The following is a 25303-nucleotide window of genomic DNA, read 5'->3' on the forward strand; positions in this document are numbered from 1 at the left end:
TTCATATCGTGACTTTCATAGCAATTGTGAAACTTCTTTTCTTTATAACTTTTTAAAAAACCACGAGCTCCGGCTAAATCCTTCTGAGCGTTACACAGGAGCGTAACCTTGACAACATATGTCAAGCCCAAGTTTATTGGAGGTGAGTGTGTTAATCTAAATAATTACCGAAAAATGTGTTCTTTACATCTTTATTGATTGCAACCATTAATTAAAAGTCCTCATCTTGTTTATTCCGAAGCGGAAACTAATCTCTGAAGAAAGTAACGGATGCAGACGTCACCTGTATTTCTCTTTGCTCAAAGGGTATCAACTGTTTACCATTTACTGTTAATGTAAACGTGAGACCAGCCACATGTTACTTCCGTATCCTAGCCAAAATAACCATGGTCACTCATGGGTTGCAGTCCTGGCCGCAGCAAAGACCACGAGCAGGGGATGACCCCCCAAGTTTCGCCCGTGGTATAACGGAATGCGCAACTCGAGGAAATATCAAACTTTGCGAGCTCCACATCCCGCATCAATACTGAATTATGTGACGCTCGTGATTCGAATCGCCGCTCTTCATCTCGGCCGAATTTCGTTTCGCGCAGATGCATTATTCCGCATCTCTATTCCGCGAAAAGATACCATGTCGGAATAAACGAGAGAGGAGGGGGAAGAGAGCAGAAAGAAGCGGGGCTATTTGTCAACGTAATTAGTGCTGACCGAAGGTGTTTTTCCACTTGCAGAAATCCGAATATTATCGAGCATCACGGGAGAAACGAGACTCTGCTGCCAGCCAGCAGGGAAAAGAGCCGATTTCGAACTTTGTCCTGGGAACAGTACGACCCGGTACACCAAAAATACTTGGAAATCGGTGAGTAACATTACATTTACACGGCGGTGTACGTTTTGCGATATGCGATACGAAATAGATGGATGTTTTAAACATTAAACTGAATTATAAATAAATTTTATAAAATAATAAGCAACATCTTCAAATTTCAATTTTTAATCTAAATTAAAATACATGGACAGCCAAAAATACAATAACATTTTATTATGTCCAACAAATACATTAAAGTTGGATTTTATGCCGAACTCGCAACTGTGAGCTGCATTACATTATTTATATCGCAAAGTAACTGAAGTGGAAAGTTGAATATCGAAACAAAGAGAGAGAAATGGACATTCAATTATTAATCCCGGTAAAAATCTCCTGATCGTCATCGCACTCCAGCGGATTAACATTGCAGGAATATCAAGAATTAGCGGAGCACGTTAATTTTTCGTTTCTACGCGAAAAGATCGAGCGGTAAGTGAGCGGACAAGCAAAGGTGCTCGTTAGTTTCCGGGCAAATATCGGGACTATACTCGAATAGTTGATTTCGAGGGTAGCCACTCGACGTTCGATTAGTCTTCACTTAGCCGCGCATGAAGAAAGCGCGCTTGGCTGCCGAGTTAGCTCGAATTAGAACGGGTCAGATCCCGGGCGGGCTTTCATCGTTTCGTACGTGAAGAAAGAAAGGACGGGAGATGAAGTGTCGCGCCAGGAACATGGCTTGCCACTCGTGTGTAGCTATTCGAGCTCAGGAAAGAGCGGCTAGAGACTTTCCGCGAAGTCATTTTTATTGTGAGGACTGTGCTCGAGCACGTCGTAGATGACGCGAAATGAGCCCTTTGACCTGAAAAAGCCTTGCGGCTTATTCTGTAGGCTATCCATTTCCCGCGGAAAATCGGACGTCCGCACTAATTATTTTTGCAGCATCACCATACTAATGTTAACGGCATAGGATAAAAAGGGGCGAAATATAGTCTCAAAACTTGCTTAAAAAAAGCTCGACCTCCCGATGTTTTAAGCTGTCGTTCTCGAAAACAAAAGTGCGTACTTACGGAGAAACTTTATTCCACGTTTATAATTAATTTTTTTTTAAAACCCTCTTATTTGCTTATTATTAAAGGTATATGGAAGTCGAAATAAACTCGCATGTCGAGGGATTAGATTTGCCTTGGAAAAAATTTTCATCAGGATCACATTGCCATGAGAGACATGGCGGAAGGTGCTCGCCATTTTTCACCGGAAAGTCTGGTGAAAAATCGCGTTGAACCAATAGCCTGCATTCCACGTTGCTCGAGTCGACTCGAGTTGACTCGAGTCGATTCCCCGAGACGCCCGCGCGTGATCCGAGAAAAATGTGCCGTGAAAATGGAGCAGAAGGGCGGATGCGCGTTCCCTCCCTTCGTGATTAATTTTTTTTTCCACCTCCGTCTCTTATCTGGCCGGCGTAAAAGCTCCCGGCTGAAAGCCTCACGTCCGAGGTAACAGAATTCTCACTTGAGGTATATCGATACATCACATCTAACGTATTCGCTGTAATCTGCATTATGAAGACTTGAATTCATCCACGCATCCATAAACATTATTGCCGGCGAGTATAAATTTTCCACCTTGCACCCCCTTCCCGTAAATCGATCCAACCGTACGCTGATAGAAAAATATGTAGTATTTGAAACTGTAATTGCACAGTAAAATAATTATAGTCAGAAATATCATTTTATAGTAATTATTACTATAATAACCACATAGACACAGCGATGCTTTGTAAAAAATTCACTATAAAATATAAGCTTTTAACTATTATTCTGTTAAGATATCCAGGTAATGAATAGTAAATTAGTTAATTATTTTTATATGTATAGTACATACAATCATAATTTTTATATAGTACATACATCACAATAATATCATAAGTTGCGTGGACCAATAATGTGTCTATGAGAACTATAATACATTGTTAGGTCAACCATAACTTACGTAGTTGGATGAATTATAAAAATGTGGTTGGCTCCCAAAATGACTATAAATTATAGTGAGATCGTGGTAACTGCAACCATTTCTTTCTGTCAGTGTATGCCCTTCTTCTTCTTTTATCAAACGTCATTAAACTTTTACCGCTTTGCTAATGCGTTGAAAAATCCCGTTGTCACAATTGTATCCCGCTTAAATCCACTCGCGAGTACTCGGTTGTTTAACACACAGTATCACAATGGTAACGCCTGGGTGCAATTTGAGAAACGTCAGGCATTATGGGAGAGTCTGTTTCGAATTTTACGGAAGCGAGGAAATTCAATAATCTTTTGTTCCTTCGATTCGGTTTAATCATCGATTTCCGGCGAACTCGGGGATGAGACGGGCGGGGCTCTCGACCGAAACGAAAACAGCAATCGTCGGCTCGAGTGGTCGTTGTTTTACGTCTCGGCATTCCGCTTTTGTTCGCCTATCCGTTCTCACCGCAACGTTCGCTATCTACTTCGCAATAGTTTTTACCCCGCCCGACCCTGCCTTCTCCTCCTTCGCAACCGCCCTTAGCCCTTGTATAAACGTACTGTACTTTAGCCATCGATTAACCTTCGTGTCAGTTGAAATATTATTCCGTCTTATTTGCGCTACAGTTGTCTTAAATAACCATTTGCGTGCATATTCTTTGAAAATTCAGTATTTTGGATTAATCGTTAGATAAAACGCGCCATCAAAGTTCTTTCCCCCGCGCTCCTTATCCCAATTACGATACCGAATCGCGTATACAAAAATCTACTTTGCATCGTGCCTCTTGAAACACGCGCTTGTTGTATTTAAATTAAAACTCCGGAATCCCGAAATCCATTAATTTAAATTTTAAAGCCTGCCGCACTGAAGAATTTACTTTTACGCTATAATCTAAGGGCATTAGCGGAATGGCTGACTTGTAATTTCAGGGCAATGTGTTTTGAGAGTTTGAAGTAACGCACAGCACTATGTTACGTCTCGAGTCTCTAATGTGCACGCGAAGATGTTTGCGAGGAATAAAAGTGTACCGCGTAAACAGACGGGAATGGCAATTTTACTGCACGACCGCTGATAGCAGATGAATAATTTATAATTGCTGCCTTGAAGTTACTAGCCAGCCGTCCCGCCGAGGCTCTAATTGTAACTTTGACTTTCGGCACCTCCCGGTTTCTGCGAATCGAGAATCCCGGACGTACTGAAATCGATAGAGGAGATAGCGGTAACGTGAGACAGGATGGTAATATAGCAAATGACTGTAGAATTCGATACACAAGAGCTATCTAACTCGCCGCAATACTTATACAAATACAACAATGTTCGGTCTGCCTAGCCTGGTATCCCCAGGCCAGTTAGATAAAAGACTGGAAAGAGCAAACACGGTTGTTTCTCACACATCGTACAACTTTTACTCAGCTTGAGCTCAGCTGGTTTTTCTTATGAGATAGCGGGGTTTCTGTTAAATTAACAGGCCTCATCTGTGGACTCCAGCATGAATTTGTTGTCCCCGGGGCGAAATCTGTTTGGTGGAAAACTCGTTTAATCGTGTAATCGTTGCGGGGCAAGATTTCTGATTGAATTTGTGGGCTGAAAACTCGCTATCTCATATTAGAAACCTATCTCGTAACAGAGAACTTTCCTTTGCTTGCTCGCAGTGCAATCGCCAGTCTGTTCCCAGAATATTTAAATCAAGTTCAAACACGGCGAAGGTAATTCGAGAACTAATAATATTGCTATTCCCATATTACAATCCTGCGTCTTCTCACAATAGCCGAGAGTTTCGAGTGCACCAAGAAGCTTGGGCTTTGTTCCCCGGGGAAAAAGAAACATTGGAATGAAAATAATACGGAGGAGGCAATTATTACTGTCAGATAGAAAAGTACGAAATTAATGGAGAAGCTGATAACTATTTTTACCGATACTCGGGGGGGAAAAGGTATTGTCATTTTTGCAGCTCGCGAAATATCTTTTACAACTTGCGTACACCAGAGGAGTCTTCACAGAAGTGTTCCCTTCAAATCCCTTCCCCGCTACTCCCACATTACTCATCTCGAGGCCCGAGTTTAACGTAATTCTGAATTTTTCGAAAACCAAGCGTTTGCAGAGACGAAGAGCGCTGATGTTAACCCCGCTGCTATGATAAATCTCAACTTACTACAGAAATAAAAAGCAGACCACCCCATATTACCAGCGTCCCTTCTAAATCTCTAGAACCGAAAAACCGGGAGAAATGAATATCCCCGTAAACGAGGTCTCTGAACACGGAGTCTCTTCGGTAAAACCCGGCTGGACGGTGTAACGAATCTTTAATTGCGACAGTGGGAAAGTCTTAACGAATGAAATGCACGAAACAATTGCGCGCATCAGAAATATATTCTTAAACGATCCACCGCAATTTCCCCCCGATTCGCGTCTACACGCGGTCGTTACGGGGGATGCTATTGTTCGTAATTAAATCAGATCCCTCCATATTTCCTTTTATTTTCGTTAGCACGCTGAGAGCCCGTAAAGCCATGACGAGCGCGGTGCTGGGGTATATATCCCGTTCGTGATGAACGGTGACATTTGACACGGGTGGACGCTGTCGCGTTCTCATAACACCGGGCATATAAACACCTACAAGGTGTTCCGTAAGCTTCGCAGTAAACTTACATAGCGTGACTTTGCAATATTCTTGATCTTCGTCAAATATTTTATTAAGAATAACGTGTGCTAAGAGCACACGACGACGCCATTTTCCAACGTTACGTCTCAGGAACCCAACGGACGCACATGCGTTCGCACTGGAGTTCAATTTTCCGATAAAAAATAGGCAGAGGAGTGTGCGATTCTTTCTTAAAATTATTCGGACGAGTATAAATAACTTTTTAATACGCGGGAGGAGGATGCTAGAAGATTGAAAAGTTAAATGAATGGAACGTGATGAAACAATCATTAGGATTGCCCGTAGATTCATTAAAAAATTGCGTTTTTAAAGTTGAATGAGGGTCTTATACAGAACTTGTGTAAACACCCTGTATAGAAGCGGAGCGCGAGAAGCTTGCAACGGGTTGGCAAGGCGCGGCGACGTGAAATAACGAGCTTAAATAGATTACGCGAAGATTACAAGGCGAGGCTAGCCCAGCTTTCCGCGTATGCGAATTATGAGACTACGCGTTCCGGTTAATCGATCACATCAATGCCAATAACGACTGTCCAAACTTCAATATTGAATCAATAGAAATCGATAATGAAAAAAGCTTCGTTAATCTTGGTAAAATACAGCGCACATTTACTAAACGCTTGATTTCATCAGCGGAAAAACATTCGTATAAACAAGATCGTATTTAGTTTAATTAGTTTTGTGCACAAAACGGATTAGATTTCGATTGGATTAAAGAAAACACATTTTTTTAAATAAACTATTCGGTAAGTAAAACATTTGTTAACTTTCCGTGACAATATTATTTAAGCAACGGGAGGACAGGATCGCCGAGGAAATTGAAGTCGCTTTGTTTCAGACTATTCTTTTGATTTATTAAATTTTTGTGGCTCCGATTCGCCACATCGACAAAAGTTTACAAGACGCGAGTTGGCCTTTATAACAGCTGCGAAGAACAAGCTACTCGGGGGTAGCTTCCCTTTGGGCGGTTTCACCCCCCTCCACCCTCGGAGAGGCTCTTCCTTATCCAAGGATTAAAGGCGGGATGAAACCTGGAAAGGCTTGACGCGGCAGCGGCGTCCCGAGACTATCGCCCAAGTATAAAGCGCTAAACAGCAAGTTCATCCGTCGAACTTTCGAAGCCTCGCGACTTTGCTCTTACCGAGATTAGTCGGGCTGGGCCGGAAGTCCTACGGGGAAGTTGGCAATTTATTACAAAATATTGAAGGTGACATCGCCGAACTCGCGGCCCGTTTTCCACTCCTCCCTTGGCCGTCTAGCGCAATAAATATCTCGCATATTGGCTCCCGTCGTCCTCCCGTATTCATTCAACTTCGTCTTTGGCGAATCAAAGCTTATTAACGGATCCGTAAATTATGCATATTGCAATTAGTGGCATGGATCAATTATTAATCTCCATGTAGAAAGCGGGGAGGTGAGTTTGAAACAGTCCAGAATCTTTTATTTAGTAATTAAAATTATTTCTTTTAATGCAGACTACAATTTAGCTGTAATTTAAATAAGCTCTCTTTAGTCAACGTAAATATTCTTGTATGAAGTAACTCGGAGCGCAGGTAATTATTCTTGTTAAAGCAATATAAACATAATTTGCGTCCAGATCCTTCTTTAACTACAATCACATTGCATCAATATTAATAAATTTATTTGCTTATGTTAAACTCTCGGCAAGCACTAAATCCGCATATGTTTTAATGAAAACCCCGCTGCATTATATCGGTCATTTGCCGTAACATGACTGAAAAAACAAAGTTTTCCGGCACATTCAGTTTTGAATTATTAAAATTTTGTAACATAAATTTTAAATGCAGCTTCTGCATAACAACTGATTGCAGAGGAGCAAAAGTGTCTAGCTATCATGTATTACCTCTACATTTGGTGTGTATTAAATTCTTATTATCTTTTTTGCAAACAGCTCAAAAGTAATTATATTTAAAAATTCGTACGGCTCAAATGTGATAAACAAAGGAGTAAAGGACAAAGAGCCGTGACAGGGTGTTAGTGTCTAAATATTTCATATTTTTTTAAATTTATTGCGAAAAACGTTATCTCAGCCTGGGTTTAAACCTGGGCCTCCCTAGGCGGGCGTCTCAACCAATTCGACCATGGAGGCGTACAATCGAGGCATATAATTATTTTTTACATCGCCGTTGCAGCAAATACGTCATATCTGTATATCATCTTACTCGTCCTGTTATACATTTACCCCTTGATTTACACGCTTTTTTACGCGCGTGATTCTATCGCACTTTTTATACGCAATCTCGCTTTACGCGGTCGAAAAGTACATATTACCACGGTGTATTTATTAAAATTAACATATCAGTAAGTTATTATTTTATATCGCACTTGTTACACCATTCCGACCTCTTTTCATTGACTCAATGAATTGCGCATGAAGTTTATCCGCACAAGTGATAACACAAATTTACTTCTCCGCTCTCCTTATTATCGCTTTCGTGCAAATACGTCCTGTGCGAAATGAATATTTTTACAGCACACACGCGGACTGTTCTTTTGCGTATTATTTTTTTTCGTTTCTTTTTTCTCTCTGTACCGGCAACAGACTCGATTCACGCAATTCTCAATCGCGTAGGAAAAACTACGTGGCACGAATACACCGCGTAAATCGTGGGACGAGTGTACGTCTATCCCTCAAGTCGGTACCTACACGAGAGCCATGTGCGTGTGAAGTTAGAGGGAAAAGTTCGGTCAATCCAATCGGTACTGTAAACCATACTAGCGAACTTTACCAGTACGGTGGTCTTTTCGACTTTCTTATGCGCGCTCGTGGGCGACAATGTTCGTTCTTGTAAAAGTTTCAGCGCCCTTTTGGCAGACCGCCATCGGCGTCCACAAGTATATACATATATATATGTATACATATGTATATATCCCCGTGCTACGTATCTACATAAGATTTCTCCGGGAATTTACGTAATAGCCGCCGCTACAAAGTGCGAAAAAAGATCCATCGAAAGTTTCATCGTCGTATCTAGGGGAAAGAGGTGCGGGGCCAAGGAATTAGCAAATCGATAAATCAGAGGTGGAAAAAAGAAACTATGAATATTGAAATGATAAATTCCGACTCGAGAATTTTAAAATGCCAATACTTGAAGAAAAGAACTCTCTAGAGAATCGAAAAGTTGAGATAAAAAGCGCGCAATAGTATTTCAGGTTTGAAGTGAGTCATAAGATTACTTAAAATAACTCGCGAAACAGCGTTTCTCGATATTTCTCTCTTATCAAATTTGCGTCTTTTATACACGTAAAGCATTGCTAATGGCGATGATTTAAGAGAAAAGGGCTCGCGCCGTTTCATTTGCGCCAGTACAATTGTTGCACGTATAATACGAACGCCCTTACTTCTTGCCGAATTTTCAACCCACGTTTTCAATTGGTCCCATTAAAAAGTTGCAAACCATTTTCTTTCCATTTCGCAGTATTACCTTCTTCAAATTATTGCTCCCTACAGTTCTATTGCCCGAACATGTCCAACATTCAAACGTAAAATTATATACGCCAGCAAAATACATAGAGGTATAAATAAATTATAGCTGTGGTGCAGGGCAATATATTATCTAGCACTTATAATATGATGTAATCCTGGCAGGACTCAAAACAATTTTGCAATATTAATTTTGCGGAAACGAAAATTTACAGTACAAATTTATTGCGGGGGAGCGTATAGAATATAAATCATCGCAGGAAATCGCTTAAGTAACGCACATGTGCATTCGTGAATTATAAGACGTCTCTCTGCGCGCGTCTTACACTGATGCGGGTGCGCGCGGCGTTCTTTATCTCTCCTTATCTCTGCGATCGATATATTCTGCCTGTATTACGACTGCACTCGCGTTTATTCACGTATTATAATCTTTATTCTGACAAAATTAATAATACTTGATAAATATCGTGTAAACTCTTACGCGCGCTCTAACGGCCGTCTTGTTGATCCTGAAAATAAATTCGCATCGTATTTGCAAAGTAAATATCATTTAAAAGATTAAAACGCTAATACTTGAATTTAGAAACTTAAATCCTGCTCGAGAAAAGATTATGCTTCTGGCCAGCCGGTTTAACGTTCGGAATTGCATACGCAGCCGTCAAACACCCCCTCCCGCAGTCCCCACTCAACCCTCATTCCCTTCGTCTTAAGTGTCGGGACGTTGCCAAAACAGTTCGCACGGACTTGGCGAACTCACACTCCTTCCTGCTCCGCGCTCCGATACATACACAGCCTCTTAACGAAGACGAGACTAATGCACGTGGGAATTCTGGCATATTACGACAGGTACTCGACAATCCAGGAACAGCTCAGAACAACTCGATGAAACTGCCAATTTATAATGCCGCAGAATTACCTCGGACCGGCGATCTTTAAGGATTCGCTGCGCTAGAATTTTCGTTTTCTCAGTTATCTTCTGTTCCGTTATTCGCCGTTGTTTGAAACGAGATATCCTAAACGCGGAATTGAAACTATTTTTTAATTGAACTTACAATTGAGATTCTATCGTCACTTTATATTTTGTCGACGAGAGAAGATTTGCTATCTACCCTTTCGTGCACAATTTTTTTAGAAGCTTTTAATCGGTAAATGTCTATATTTATAATTTTGACTGCTATACTAAATCTGCGGTGAAAAAAATTGCCGAAAACACGCTTTCGAAATCCTTCTATAAATCTTGTGGAAAACACCGGAGATGTAAAAGCTACCCCGCGGCTCAAATATAATTCTCGAATGAAGTTGCACTTTTCAGCCAGCGAGATGCTTTATTTTATCGTTGGTTGTTTGAAACGAGACTTCCTAAACACGGTAGTGGAACTATTTTTGAATTTTTAAAAGGATATATTGATTCATTAAACTTACAATTGAGATTTTATCGTAACTTAACATTTTATCGGCGAGAAAAGACTCGCTGTCTACGCTTTCGTGCACAATATTTTAGAAGCTTTTAATTAGTAAATGCCTACATTTGTAATTGCGACTGCTATTAAATCTGCGGTGAAAAGAAATTGCCGAAAACACGCTCTCGAAGTCCTCCTGTAAATCTTGTGAAAAACACCGGAGATGTAAAAGCTACCCGCGGCTCAAATATAATTCGCGAATGAAGTTGCACTTTTCAGCCAGCGAGATGCTTTATTTTATCGTTCCGATGAGCACGGGTGGTACAACATTGGCGGTGCTTACGACTGCAACAACTTTTGTACATAAAAATAAAGGTAAACCCGTATCTCGGTAAAGGGAGAGACAGTAGATAGGAGGGCGTATCGAGTTGGAGTTTGAGGCGGCGTAACTTCGCCTTTAAGTTCTCGCGAGTCCCTGCTGCAGTTTCCCAACGACCAGCAGCTGCTCCGGAACTGTGAATGCAAAGACGCAGCCATGTGTTTCTTGTTACCTCTATTCTTGTCGTCATTATATCCCGCTTCCAACCGCATCGCGGTATCGATCACTCGGCACTTTGTTGCAATTATACTATTAAAAAAGCTCAGCGCTTGGATGAAATTAAAATTTTCCTCGCAGTTCCACGGATATCAGGTTAACTGATGCTCGATGAATCTCGCATTCGACCGCTCATTAAATACCAAATACGAAAACGGAGAGATATTTCGGGCAAGGACGTCGAATGGAAACTTTTGCTTTACGTTCGCTCCTTCATTGAGAAGGAGCCCGACAAGAAGTTTCTGAATCGATGCTCTTATCGAATTAGCGGTTGCATTAAATTGAAGGATTACCGAAATTCCAGATACACCCAAATTTTTAATTTAACACGAAGGTGCACGGGGAATTGGAGGATTTGGACAGAACCATCGATCAATTAATTCGCGGAAGAACATCGATCAAACCGTAGCCTTTGTGACAGTTATGCAAATGAAGTGCCAATTAATTACTTAGTATCTAATGAAAACCGCGTTTTCTCCCGTGGAGCTTCGTTTCTGTGGCGGCTGAAAGAAACGCGTTTTTTCGCAACTCAGTGATTAATCAGCTGGTGATTAAATGGCTCGATTTGCTACTTGTAGATGATCTTTTATAAACCAGATAGATCATCGTGTTCGATGAATTATGGTTACAATATGTGCGTATTATTATTTAAATTGCCCAAGAGAGCAAAGCAAAAGTAGCAAAACTCACCAATTCTTCAACGTATCCCGAATCTTTGAATGTAAATGATTCTCTATTATTTCTTTCTGTCTTCACAGATATATTTTTTTGTAAATAGCAATGGCTCATATGGTGAAATCGAGTAATAAAAAAGGGCCTCAGAGCCTGAACACGGTTGTAGTGTCCAATAAAATAATTTTAATTGTAAAAGTATACATACGTTTCCGCCCTTATTGGATTCGCTTTAGTACATGGATAATTTAGGACATGGTAAATTCGATTTAATACATGGATGGATTTGCAAGTTAAATATCTACAGAGAATTACGCAGCCATAAATATAAAATTAAAGGAGAAAAAATTATCATCGATTTTAACGCATGGTTAGATTCACAAATTGAATATTTACAGAGAATTACGCAGTCATTAGTGTAAAAATAAAAGGATAAAAAAATTATTATCAGTTGTGAGACGGTAATATACAAAACACTGCGTGCTAAATCGAATTTATCTCATCTCTGTACTGAGGACGGTCCAATAAGGACCGAAACGAATATATACATTTATAATTAAAATTATTTTATTGAACACTACAACCTTATTCAGACCCTGAGCCCCTTTTTCGTCACATCTTTTTGTATAATTTTCCATTAATCTTTTTATTAAATATATATTCTTTCCGAATTGCCAAAGTATTGCAGGATTAGCAAAGAGTTCTCGACGTGAAAGCATAGTCAATTGTGCACTGTAAGTATCGTCTGTGTTAAAGCAACGATTTTCAGCTGCCGGCGAGATTCGGTCGATTCGCGAGAGTCTCGTTCATTCGATTTTCGGATATCGCGGACCGATCATGGCGATGCGCGAACGAAGATTGATTAAAAATCACGGGTCAACAACTTTATCGGGTGATTACTCCGCCATGCTCGAATTTATCTCGCCCGATTGCGCCCCCCGATACCGGCTAAAAGGTTTTCTTGTACGATTCAGTATCAATCCTCTTAAAAACACCCCACGCAAATCGAGAGACCGTCGGCCATTCGTTACAGCTGAAACGCTATTTACTAGCGCACAATAATTGCACTTCCGAAACTACGTGTGCCCGGGACTGTCTCGTCGAGAACCAACGTTGCACGATGTTACGAGAAATGAAACAATTTCTTGACAGCTTCTGAAAACTTCCCCCAGGTCCTGCTGTAACGCACGTCTCTATAGGGTATCAAAGACGAACGAAGACGAACGGAGGTGGATATTTAAATTTATACATATAAACCGGAGTCGAAATTTTGGTATTTTGACACTTTGAAGGATAATTTACACCTACTTGACTGATCTATACACCTACATAGCCAGCAATAACTTTTGGATGGCATTATATTTGTTTACTCCTGCTCCCTTGAATCTTTCATTCTAAAAGTCTACTTTAGCTCCTACTTAAAAGGACCTGCTGTAATGCTAAATCGGCAAAAGTACAATTTTCGACGCTATCAATTTTTAAATAGGAATAAACAGTTCGACCTCTTTTACTGTCTTAGGTCCTGCTGTATAATAGAATTAAAGGTTCAACATCCCGAGTCGAAATTTTGGTACTATTTTGACACTGTTAAGAATAATTTCCAACTTAGCTGAGCTATCACCTACATAGACCAGCAATAACCTTTGATGGCATTATATTTGTTTACTTCTCCCTCGAGTCTTTAATTTTAAAAGTCTACTTTAGCCCCTACTTAAAAGGACCTAGTGTAATGCTAAATTGGCAAAAGTATAAATTTCCGACGCAATCAGTTTTAAAGTAGGAGTAAATTTTGTACAGTTCGGCCTCTTTACTGTCTTAGGTTCGACTATATAATGGAATTAAAGGTTCAACACAGGGCCAAAATTTCGACTCGGGAAAGGGTAGACGCGGTAGCGTCAGTCACAACCGGCCGAGCTATAAAATTGAACGTAATTCTACATTATGTACTACGCGTGTCTCCGTATATTTGACGAAACGTGCATTACTAAACGATGCATGGCTCCCGTAGGATACCTCGCGGCCGCAATTCGCGGCGGGGAAACGTCAAGCAATTTGACACGAGTGTCGGCGAATAACTGTCGCTCCGGTACGGGTCACGGAGATTAAAATGGTCGAGACCTAAAGCATCGATGGTGATGCTGATGAGCACGCTTCCATTTGCAACAGAACACTCGTCCCTATGTGGCGCGTTTCATGTTTATGTAATGCACGCCCCGGCTCCGTCTGCGCGCGGAGTTGGACATGAAGCGAGCATAAATTAACTTGTACGCGGGCGGGCGTACAGTTACTTCCATAGTTCCCAGCACTTTGCTCTCTTGACCAGGTCGTAAACGAAGACACTTCAATTGAAATCAAGTCCGCAATTGACCCCGGCGTAACTGGATCAACTAGGTGAGATTCCTGAGGAGGAGATGAGAGATTACTTTCATCGCTTCACCTCCGAAACCAATTTTAATCCTTCACGCTGCCGACGTGTAACTTAGAAAGCTAGATCGACGGGATACTAATAAAATTAATCGGGGATATTATCGAGTGCAAAGAATATTGTATTCCGCTTCCTTTGAATTCTGCATTACAAATCTTAATTATATTAATGTGATTAATTCTTTTCAAGTTTCATTTCAAGTCCCGCGAAGGGTAACGAAAATTGATGAATCCGTAGGCGCTCGGTCGACATTGTATAATGCGCGAGTTGAGCAAGCGCGCGACAGGAAACGATGAAACGAGATTACGCAGAGAACGCTTCATTACTTTTTGGCGCTACAATGCGAAATACAGTGCTCCACGTTTGTCCAGACGAACGGCGCGGCATAGGTGTGTGGCACTTAATCACGGTATTACCATGACAGAGTGCCGCTAATGCAATGCCAATTTGGCGTTAAGAATTAATGCGCTCACGGTTGGGGCTTAGCGGTTGCGGCCGCGAGATGCGCCTGTGTCAGCATCGGTGACGCTGGAAGGATCGCAGTTACCGCGCGGAAATGAAAACGACAGCAGTCACGCATTTTTACGGCCGTTTCGCACGGTCGATTACATTATGTCGTTAATCGTCGGCAGTTGAACGCCGGTGGAAAATGGCCAATTGAAAAGAAATTGCATTGGAATCAAGTGAAATCGATGCTCGTTACGCTCGTACGAGCAAGAGAAGCGCGCGGGACGATTAAATAATTGGGAATCTCTGAGGGAAGAACGCGACCGCGGTTTTTCTTTGTTGAGAATTTGGAGGGTAAATAGTTGCAAAATCCAATTTTATTAATCAAATTAAGTTACATTAACGAAAACACATCGTACAGGTGTAGACAAGGCAGACGTTTGACTTGGTAATTAAAAGCATACAAACTTTAATTGCATTAACAAATTGATTGTTAAGTCAATTTACGTCCTGAAAATATTTCTCAGGTAAAATTGCTGCGAAATAGCAAGTGCGTAATAAGTCTGGCGACCTATTAATTATGGACGGTTGATCCTCGAACGTGCGAGCTGTCTTTTAATATTTCAGTAACAAATCCCACGTGCACTGTGTGCGCAACGTGTTTATAGCGTACACATTCTGTGCGTATTGCTCTGATCTTTACATAATATGTATGCGATACGCGTTTGCAAGTTTGTTATTCGAGAAAACATGCAATATTATTTCTCGCCTTCCAAACAAACATTTTTGCCGGTCTTTAAATCTGACTTGTTTATTATGCGTAATTGCAAATGTAATTCCTCAAAGTGACACACGGCGACAATAATTTTAACAGCGATCACGACAATATGGAAGATTTACCGTGTCTGTTTATTACCATGTCCCGTAATATAGCGTCCTGATGGGATTTTAATCAGAATACACGCTACGCCGACGCATGTTGGTCGTCTTGCACCAGATGGCCGTGGCGTAATTTTGGATCGATGATTTTGATCGGTTGACGATAGTATATGTAGGTAAATAAAACACGCAAACACGCGTTTCTCATCGACGGGGATTTAAAGTTAATCCAAATGATAAACGTCAAATTCTATCGAGCTAGATTAAATTATGGCGAGAATTAATTTTAGGAGAAGTAATTATAGAAAATATTAATTACAGGAACGGTAATTTTATTTCAGTTACTATCTTAGTACACCGACAGAAAAAAAAACGGTTGCAGTTACCACAATCTCACTATAATTTATAGTCATTTTAGGAGCCAACCACATTTTTATAATTCATCCAACTACGTGAGTTATGGTTGACCTAAAAATATTATAGTTCTCATAGACACAATATTGGTCCACGCAACTTATGGTATTATTGTGATTGTATATACTATATAAAAATAATGAACTAATTTCCTATTCATTACCTGGATATTTTAACAGAATAATAGTTAAAAGCTTATATTTTATATAGTAAATTTTTTAAATAATCAGCATCACTGCGTCTATATGTGGTTATTATAGTAATAATTACTATAAAAATGATATTCCTGACTATAATTACTTTACTATGCAATTATAGTTTCAAATACCGGATACTTTTCTATCAGTGTACATGACAATTATTGTGCACGAAACTGTTGAGTTTTTACTGAATAGCAATTTAAAAATTTTATCTTCTCTTAAATTATATTACCCTACATTTAGCGATGTATTTAAATTTCGTTGTAGGTTAAAGATATTAATCCGCTTAGGAATGAGAAGTTAACGCGGGGAGTCTGCGTTCGCGTTTCCCGCTTTTATCCGGCACCGAATTAGCCTTGTTGACATAGCCGTCCATGTCTTCAATAACGATTGATCGAAAGGACAACGCGCGCGCTGCCACTGACAGGTTAATGAATACCGTTTTCGTGAAATTAGTGGCGTCGTGAATTTTCGAGCGCGCCTCGAGACAATGGGCTGTCGCTAATCGCACGAACGGCGCAAAACTTGGATTTGTCATCGCGGAATGCGCGCGTTGTTCTTCATAATTTAGTACTGACGAGATTTCCAGACGAGCACGAAATGTTTCAACGAAATTTCATTAGCGCCGCCGACCGCATCTCCAATAGACCGGATGACATCCACATCTGCATGTGGCAACGCTAAACAGTAACGAAATTGCGGAATCTCGTGTAATGTCATTTTTATAAAATCGTAAAAATCCCAAGGAGAGATAAATACGTTTAAATATCTATTTGTACATTAGATATTATTAGTGCTTAATCATCTCCTTCATTTCTTCCGGTAAAATCCTATGCTCGGTTGTTTGGACATGGCATTTTAATATAAAAAAATAATAAAGCATCTAGTTTGTATAAATGTCCAAGTTGGCGCAATTTGACGTGTTACTTTTGTAAAGAAGATAAAAATTTTTGTTTAACAAAATATATTAGATGTCATTAGTGCTTGACCACTTGCTGTATTGTTTCAGATACACTACATTTAAATGTAATCACAAACTGAACGAATTAAACGGTAGTGAAATAATGCACTCACTTTCGACTATTACGATAAAAAATTTATTTAATAACAAATTTTAATTAACGTCTCGAAATCTCTTACAATAATATTGTACAAGAGTGAATTTAACTGCGACTTTAGTAAAATAGTCTTTTCTAATCTTTTTTTGCGCTTTTCTACTCCACGAGACGACACGAATGAAATTACGATAAAGCTAAAAAAAAAACCTATGCGTATGATAAAGTGAGATATAAATCTTACGAAATTAGAAAAGAAGAGACGGTAGAGACAGCGGCGGTATCGATTCAGCTTTTTCCAGGACACTCCCCGTATAATGCGATCCAAAACGCCGGAAGTCCGGTAATGACCGAGTATGCTTGAGGTCCTCTGAATGCAGCCGGAGATTACATCCGGTATTAATATTGCCTTTTCCAACGGAGACGAAGTTGGCGCCGGCCGAGGCGGTACGAATAGCCGTAAGTTACTCGCGCGACGTGTCCGTCGATATTGCGATAGTTAAGCACAGGGACGGCGCATAATGCAGAAGCTGCAGGCTTTGCGGACGGTACCCGCGGGAACTCCAACTCGCTCCAAGTTCCCGCGCCAGGCATTAAAGTATTACCGGGATAATTTGTTACCACCTGCCGCGAGATTTCGGGAAATCTCTTTAATAAGCTCCCGATCGCCGGCGGCCTGATTAACGCGAATAACGTTGTCGGAATATTGTCCGTCCGTTAACTCACCCGTCCGCATTCCATGGTTAGTCGCTGCGCTATTCCGAGGCAAAGTGCTATTATTTAGTGCGCCAAGTAATATATATTGATAGCACCAAATATGTAGATGTACCGCTATCAGTCTCCAAATTCACATTTACGATTCATAATACTTTAACGTCAGTTGTTAAGTAATTGAACGTAAAACATTACGTAAGAAAAGTCGCGTTGTGATTTTGTTAAATTGAAAATTAATGTCTCACAAAATGCCAACTGTTTTCTAAGGTTAAATGCCATTTACGTGCTCAATTTTAATTATCGATAGCTCAACCAATATTTTGCTAATGTGACGATATTGGTAGGAAATAATGTATGAATAAAAGCACTTAAGCGAAAAAGTGTAGAAAAATAATTATAACGCCGAAGATAAAATTCCAATATTAATATTTCGTCTTTGTTGGAAAAAAAACGCCCTCAATTCCTCTCAGTAAACCAGAAATGATTTAATTATAAAATGTGGTTATAACAAAATCTTAAAAAATACATTTATCACTAAATTAATTATATTTAAGGATATTACGTCCGGTTAAACCTAACTTAGACGTAAAATTAAGGCGCTAATAAATTTTCAAGATAAATTTGAGGTGTAAATTTGAAAAGAAATAATTTTCAGCTTGTGTAACATAAACGTAGTTCTAACTAAAACAAAGGAAATTCACCGTAGAGAGTACAGATGGAGGAAAATGATGAGAAATAAATATTTTGGAAAGCTCGCGTCCATACGGCGTGGAATCAGCAATGTACGATAAATGATAAATGCATAAAAATAAAACAAAGCATCATGCGAGAGGAACGCTGTGAAAAGTGTTGCGCTTGAAACGTGACGAAAGTTTGCGGACGCTGCGAGGCGTTGACACGCTATATTAACGAGCTATGTAACCCGGCCCAGAATTATTACTATGCACATTGTTGGTTTATCATTGCAATCCGCGGGATTTTCGCAGAATCTGAGAACGATTTGTCCGTAATACAATCTGTTATCATTTCTAATTAGTCAGGACGAATAAACGCGAACGTGAATAAAAACGAGGTTAATCGTAAAACGAGTTTACGTTGAGAAAATGTAAAAAATTCTTGAATTCAATTTCGTTTTACCGATATATTTCAGCTGAGGCTCCAAGTTTATTTTGCATTAAAAAAAAACTTGCCCTTGTTAATTTAAATTGATATCCGAGACGAAACATTTTCTTGCATAAAGTGCGCGTATTTTACTCGATTGACCTCTCAACGTGTTTAATTCCGTTAATCCTTCGACGTATTTGAGCGTCTGATTAATCGGACGTTTGATTAATCTCCATAAGCCCAGTGTACATTGGACAGAAAGATTTCTCTGAGAAGTAAATACGGGAAAGAAAAGCACTTGCGACGCGCGGAGAGACCCAAAAGAGTAAGATGTGTTAAAGCAGTTGGATGGATCTTTCCATTCCTCACAGCCCTTGGATTCTTTGCATCTCCAGTTCCCGCAGGTCCCGCTAATGCGAGGAGTTTCAGACATGCGCGCACTCACGCGCGCGTATAAATTCTTCCCACTTGCCGTAAATCATCGCCGGGAAGATTCCGCGTTGAATATCGCGCGAATACCCCGTATGTACTTGACCCTAGGCTGATTTTTGAGCCGCGGGAAAATGCGAGGGCCGACAGTAGGTCCCATCTTGCGGGGAGAACTCGAGGACGATCGATCGAGACCAACGGGGCACCCGACAATAGGGGATCAATTGAGAATGCAAGGTGTCGTTCCACGATCGCTTCTCTTGGAAGGATCTCTCTTGGAAGGATCTCTCTTGGCGCAGATACACGGCGGAAACGCTGGGAAATCGGGGCAGATTGTAAATTTGTCACGGTACGATCGAATACCGACACGCTACGTTGCACGCGGTTATGGTGACTTTATTAACTTTGTATCGCGTTCTGTATCGCCGGCTTTAAACCTTTGCGGAAAATACGTTTGAGACGGCCGTTTGTCAAAATGCGCACAAGCATCTTTAGAAGCGCCTACAAACTGCCAAGCGACAGTGCAAAAATTAAACAGTATTCGTGACGCGTCTCCGAAGCAAGCGCGGGTGCAATTTCAATTGGTTCCCATTCGGGACCGAACAAACAATACATAAAAACAATATCATTGCGACTAACTGAGATAGATGGTACGTTCTATATATTCTGGAATACACAAAGAGATTGTGGCAGCAGCTTTGATCGATTCGAGCAGGGTGACACGTTCTCGCGACGATGAAAGCATATCGGGAGAGCGCGGAGTACGCGCCTGTAAATTGCTCCATATTTTCAGCATCATTTTTCTTGAATTTCCCGTCTATCCTCGTGATCTCCCCCTTTTTTATCCCCGCGTCGAACATCCCACCGGTTCGTCCATGGGGGAGAATCCTCCCTTCGCGATCGTTTGGGTACTTTACGCTCCCTCTCGATGCCTCTCGCGTCCTTGTATCGCGCGGGTTGCAATCCGCGACATCTTAGCGCCCGTTCTGTTGCGTTTATCTCGAAAAAGTCATAGATTCCAAAAGCGAGAACTAAAAATGAAACGGTGGGACAAAATGTAAAAATAAAAAAACTAGCGAATGTAGAAAAAGTGAAAATAAACGAGACTGTATCGGAAAATCAGAAGGAGAAGGGAAGAGAGAATCAACAAATCAACAAAATAACAAAGAACGAGGAACAAGATAAAATGACAAGGTACAACGGGGATAAAATGGAAGAGAAACGACGGGGAACAGGGGGGGAGGGGGAACAAGGAGATTCGCGAGAGAAAAGGAAGAAAATGAGAGGAGAGGAGAGAGTGGAGGGCATGATATGCAAGGTACAAGAGGAGGGAGCGACAGAGAAAGAGAAAGGAGGGCGGTTAGATTATGGAACGTCTTGAAAGTCAATTTTTCATCGCATCGAGCGATTTGCCCTCCCAGGAATATTTCTTAGCTCTCCAAAGGCGTTCCCCACTCGCGCGTGATCCTGCAGGATCTCCCTGCATTCGAGATACCCGGCGTCGGGCCGCGACTACGTCGGGGAGGGCAAAAAGGAAGAGTTCGCGGCACCAGATAAGTTGCGGCGTAAACGCCGACACATGTCTCCCGCCATTTTCCTCCACATCCGCCGAGATATGTTTTTCCCGGCTATGTCCCCGCATTTTTCTTCCCTCCCATCTTCTATCTCGTCTTCAACGTGTATTCTTACGGATTTATATCGTCCTTCCTGTTATTTATCGCGTCATTTGTTAATTTAAAAAACTTCTCCTCTCTTTTTCCGCGTTCTTTCTCTCTCTCTCTCTCGTTTTTTTTGTTCGTCTATTTTAAACCCGCTGGAAACTCGGGCCATTAGGAGATCGAAACTCGCCCGTCGCAAATGGATAATATTCGAGCGTCCACGGGCGCGCTTCTTATAAATCCATGAATTATTTCCAAGTATGATCGATTCCCCGGATTTTCTAGAGTCCACGAATTTCCACATTTTTCCGCCATAAGTTCACCGACACTAAAAACTTCCGCGCGTTTTGCGTCCTGCTTTTAAGAACGTGTGCATGTCGCCGAAGTTCATAAGTTGCGAAGTTGGCAGCGAAAGGATGACACGGGAAGATATTAAAAAGACTTTATGCCAGCCGCCTGTCGGTCCCGACACGATTCGACAGTCTCTACTCTCGCGCGGCCGTATTTTTCCTACCGTAAAATCGTATTTCAGATGTTGCGCAATATTCCCGGGCTCTCGCAGGCTCTTTTGCGCGCGCGCGCGCGCGGCAGTCTTCTTTAATTAACGAAGTAAGTTCGGACATTCCGTTCTCGTCTTTCGAATTTAATAAAGGCGACCGAATTAAATGCTAGGACGCTCACTTCGCCGGCTAATCGTTGAAAAATTCATGAGTGTTGTAAAGAACGGCCCAGGTTAAGCGGTTTTCGCTCATAACATCCCCGCGCGCCGCCATGCGTAAAGCTCCCCCTCAGAAATCATTTTAAATTTCCCGCAAGAACGTCTCTTCCGCGAGAATCTCTTACCAACGCGGACATTTAAATTCTTGCCGCGTTATAAATCCGCGAGTCTCCATAGGCGTATCTACGGGTTTCACGTCTTCGCGTCTCGCGCGCGGTGCAAATATTCTCGACAGAATGGATAACTTTTTTTATATGTAAAAAATCGCCGAAAGTCAGTCGAAAGATTGGCCATTCCCGCATAAAATTAATATCTCTAGATACGTGAACGTAATTCGCTTCCCACCGTTTCCCATCTCGGTCCTGTTATTTGAATTGTTAACTACATGATCTTAGCTACGTCGTGTCTGTTAGCAGCGTCAGTGATCAGATATCATTGCATTAATCCAATACAATCTCTTTGTCATGCTATCCCATTCGCGATTCCGTATTATATGTATACATATGGACGCAACCGTACATACAAATACACACAGCGCGCGCGATACTACGCGTGCGTAAATTATGCGTGAACGCGGGAAGGACGGGGATCGAAACAATCGAATTTCATCCCTTTGACCCATTGTTGTACACACGGTAACTATCAAACGCGACGATACAATCGATTACAACAATCTACGCGCGATTAAAATTGAATTCGCGCAATTATTGAAAAGCATTAATCTCCCAAAATAGGATGTATTTGAAAAATGTCCGTTTAACTTTTGCTCGTATTTGCTTTGCGTTTGCTATCGACAGAAACGAATTACTCAGCGCAATCAGAAGTAATCAGGTGACTATTCAAATAGCACAGGTGGTCGTTATGAGCTGAAGAGCTCATCTCTTTTTTTTTAAATCCTTTGCGAATCGCGCGTAATCTGTTTAAAAAGAACTTAAAAGGCATTCCTTTCCAATACGTATTCTCACAGAGTGCAAAAAGAATTCCTGAAAAAAAGCGCTCGAAATTGGTGACATAAAAGCAAATTCTTTTTCAACTCCTATAAATGTTTTTAGAACGGAGATACGACGGGAAAGGAATTTTTTTCATAATTTGGGAATTCGAAAAAAAATTCTTTCTCCATTCCCTGCGCTATCCGGCTACTCATAACCTCTGAAATAATCAAAAATAGGGAAAATGAAATATTCTTTCTGTTATAAAATCACGACTGACCGGAGGACACCAATCAGTACTCTCTAGTCTATTAATGAATCTATTTATAAATCGCACTGCATGTAATGTAACCGTAAGTTAATTTTATCTCTACATCTGCATGTTTAAGGCCCGGTTTCACCAACGTCGCTCAACTTTAAGCTTAGCTGAATTCGTTCTTTGTCTCTTTTCAACTGTTACTTTAAAAAGGGACAAACATGAATTAAACTGAGATTAGAGTTAAGCGACGTGTGGTGAAACCGGACCTAAGCTAATTAGCCGAAGATTAAAAAATGTTTCCGCTTCTCTTATCTCTCATTGCCAACGAGGTTTTCACTCGGTTTGTCAACTTTGACTAACTTACCACTGAAAATCAGATAAGAAAATCTTCTCCAGCCGCGACCAATGACTCTCTCGATATTTGGAATTTCAGGCGCACAATTTTTACCGCAAGGTTTCCGTTTTATTTGGCCTCCCGACCCCCCGTGCAAGCGCATATCGTTCGCGGTAAGTTCTCAGAATTCGAAATAACGACAGCACTTTGTCGGGGGTATCGCCGGGAATGATTGTAAATTGCGCGTTTGGAGTTTGTGCGGCTTCCGCTGAAATTATTGTTGGATTCGCCATTAACCGAATCGCAAAACTGCAAAGCCATATATGGCGCCCGTCGAATCGACGTTGAAATCCGCGAAAGTGGCCCTTTTAGTCTTGTACCGCGTGGCAAATCGAATTCTCTTTGTACCGTTCGTTATCGCTTCCCATGTTTCTTTTTCCCTCCCTTCTTGTAGCACTTTTATCTATCTAGCTTTTTAGCTGTTCCCCTCCGGTAAACAATACAAGTAATCTGTTTATTTTTACGTAAATTCTAATACAGACTTCTGCAACACGAGACTCTTTTTCACTCCCAAGTTTTATAACACTCGGCACGTTGATCTCTAACATTTATTCTTGTCCTTCAAATACTTTGAGGAATATCCGAATTTTTATCACTCCCGAATTTATTAACTCTGAAACGTTCGGACGCTCTGTGAATCGATGCGCCGCCATTAAATACTATTAAAATATACAACGTGTAGTCTCAAACGCAACGAATACTAGTAAAAATGCGTAGTCTACACGGAAAAAAAATACTGTTGAATTAAACAAAAGTAAAGTTGCTTGAATTAAACGTCACAAACGTAAATAAGTCGCTCTATTACATTTGCTATGGATTGTAATTTTAAGCATTGGACTAAATATTCAGATTATTAAGACAACTATCTGATGTTTTTCATTCGTTAATACCGATGTTGTTTCAACGATTTTATTTCAATTACACTGATCTTGTTAATACAATATTGTTTATTTGTCCGTACATAAATAGTCGATTGTCCGATCACGAGTCGATATAAGAAATATTTACCGTCTGGCGGCGCAATATTAAACATATTAAAAAGATGTGCAGCTGGAGTTTGGCAATTAAGTTACACTGCAAACATTTCCAAGTGAGCTCTCAACGCCAGCTCGCCTTTAATTTGCAAAAACCCGGATCCGACTCTTCCGTTGTGCCTTGGGAACACTAATTCCTAGTTCTTTAGATAAACTTGGCTCCGTACTTCCGTAATTGGAAACTTGCCTTTCTTAGCAGTTCGCGCGACTGCGTGCTCGTAGGTCTTTCCGTGACCTAATGCGTTCGTTTCCCCGTTGCAGTAAACATAGTAACGACGAATTACAACCGTTGTTGGTGCCAGGAAAGACTTGCGCACTTTGATCTACTTGTTTACAAGATTGTTAACTCGAGTAATGGAAAATAGAATAGACTCCCGGAATTCTGTCGGAATAGCAAGCGATTTTGATACTTCGTTGTTACGCGTATATTATTAGTCATACAAGATTATATATCGCCCTTCATTATGCCGATACCATGAATGTGCGATTCAATAAATTTTGGAAATTCCGCAATTAAATGTAAAATGTAATCTGATAATTCCGTTGATCAAAATTCTAACTCTAATTCTGGAGTATAATCACCGTTGCCATGCGACGTACACGTTAATCGTTTCGATGTAGGGCGAAGGCACTTAATATCGCCTAACAAAATTCAAATGGTTCTCACTGAAAGAGTAATTGACATTTTCGTCTGTATTTAGTCTCAAATGAAAGAGGAAACATTTGTGTTTCAAATACAATATATTAGAACGGTTAAAATCTGAACAATTTTAATCGGCGTTAAAAAGAAAGAAAATCGGGAGTTTGAAAAAATGGCACCTAATATCGCCTACCAAAATTCAAACCGTTCTCACTGAAAGAGTAATTGACATTTTCGTCTGTATTTAGTCTCAAATGAATGAGGAAACATTTGTGTTTCAAGTACAATATGTTAGAACGGTTAAAATCTAAGCAATTTTAATCGGCGTTAAAACGAAAGAAAAATCGGGAGTTTGAAAAAATGGCACCTAATATCGCCTACCAAAATTCAAATGGTTCTCACTGAAAGAGTAATTGACATTTTC

General features: G+C 40.6%; 1 protein-coding gene across 1 annotated transcript in view; it reads left to right on the plus strand.

Moving 5' to 3' along the window:
- The window catches only part of LOC105561730 (neuroligin-3-like), a 94905-nt gene that overhangs the window by 53551 nt on the left and 16051 nt on the right, over positions 1–25303 (plus strand). The window contains exon 6 of the mRNA XM_012011968.1: positions 732–859. Within this exon, the coding sequence (XP_011867358.1) occupies positions 732–859 (128 nt within the window). The remainder of the gene's footprint in view (positions 1–731; positions 860–25303) is intronic.

The sequence above is a fragment of the Vollenhovia emeryi genome, unplaced genomic scaffold (assembly GCF_000949405.1).
Source record: "Vollenhovia emeryi isolate VEMERY1.0 unplaced genomic scaffold, V.emery_V1.0 DF939202.1, whole genome shotgun sequence".
Lineage (NCBI taxonomy): Eukaryota > Metazoa > Arthropoda > Insecta > Hymenoptera > Formicidae > Vollenhovia > Vollenhovia emeryi.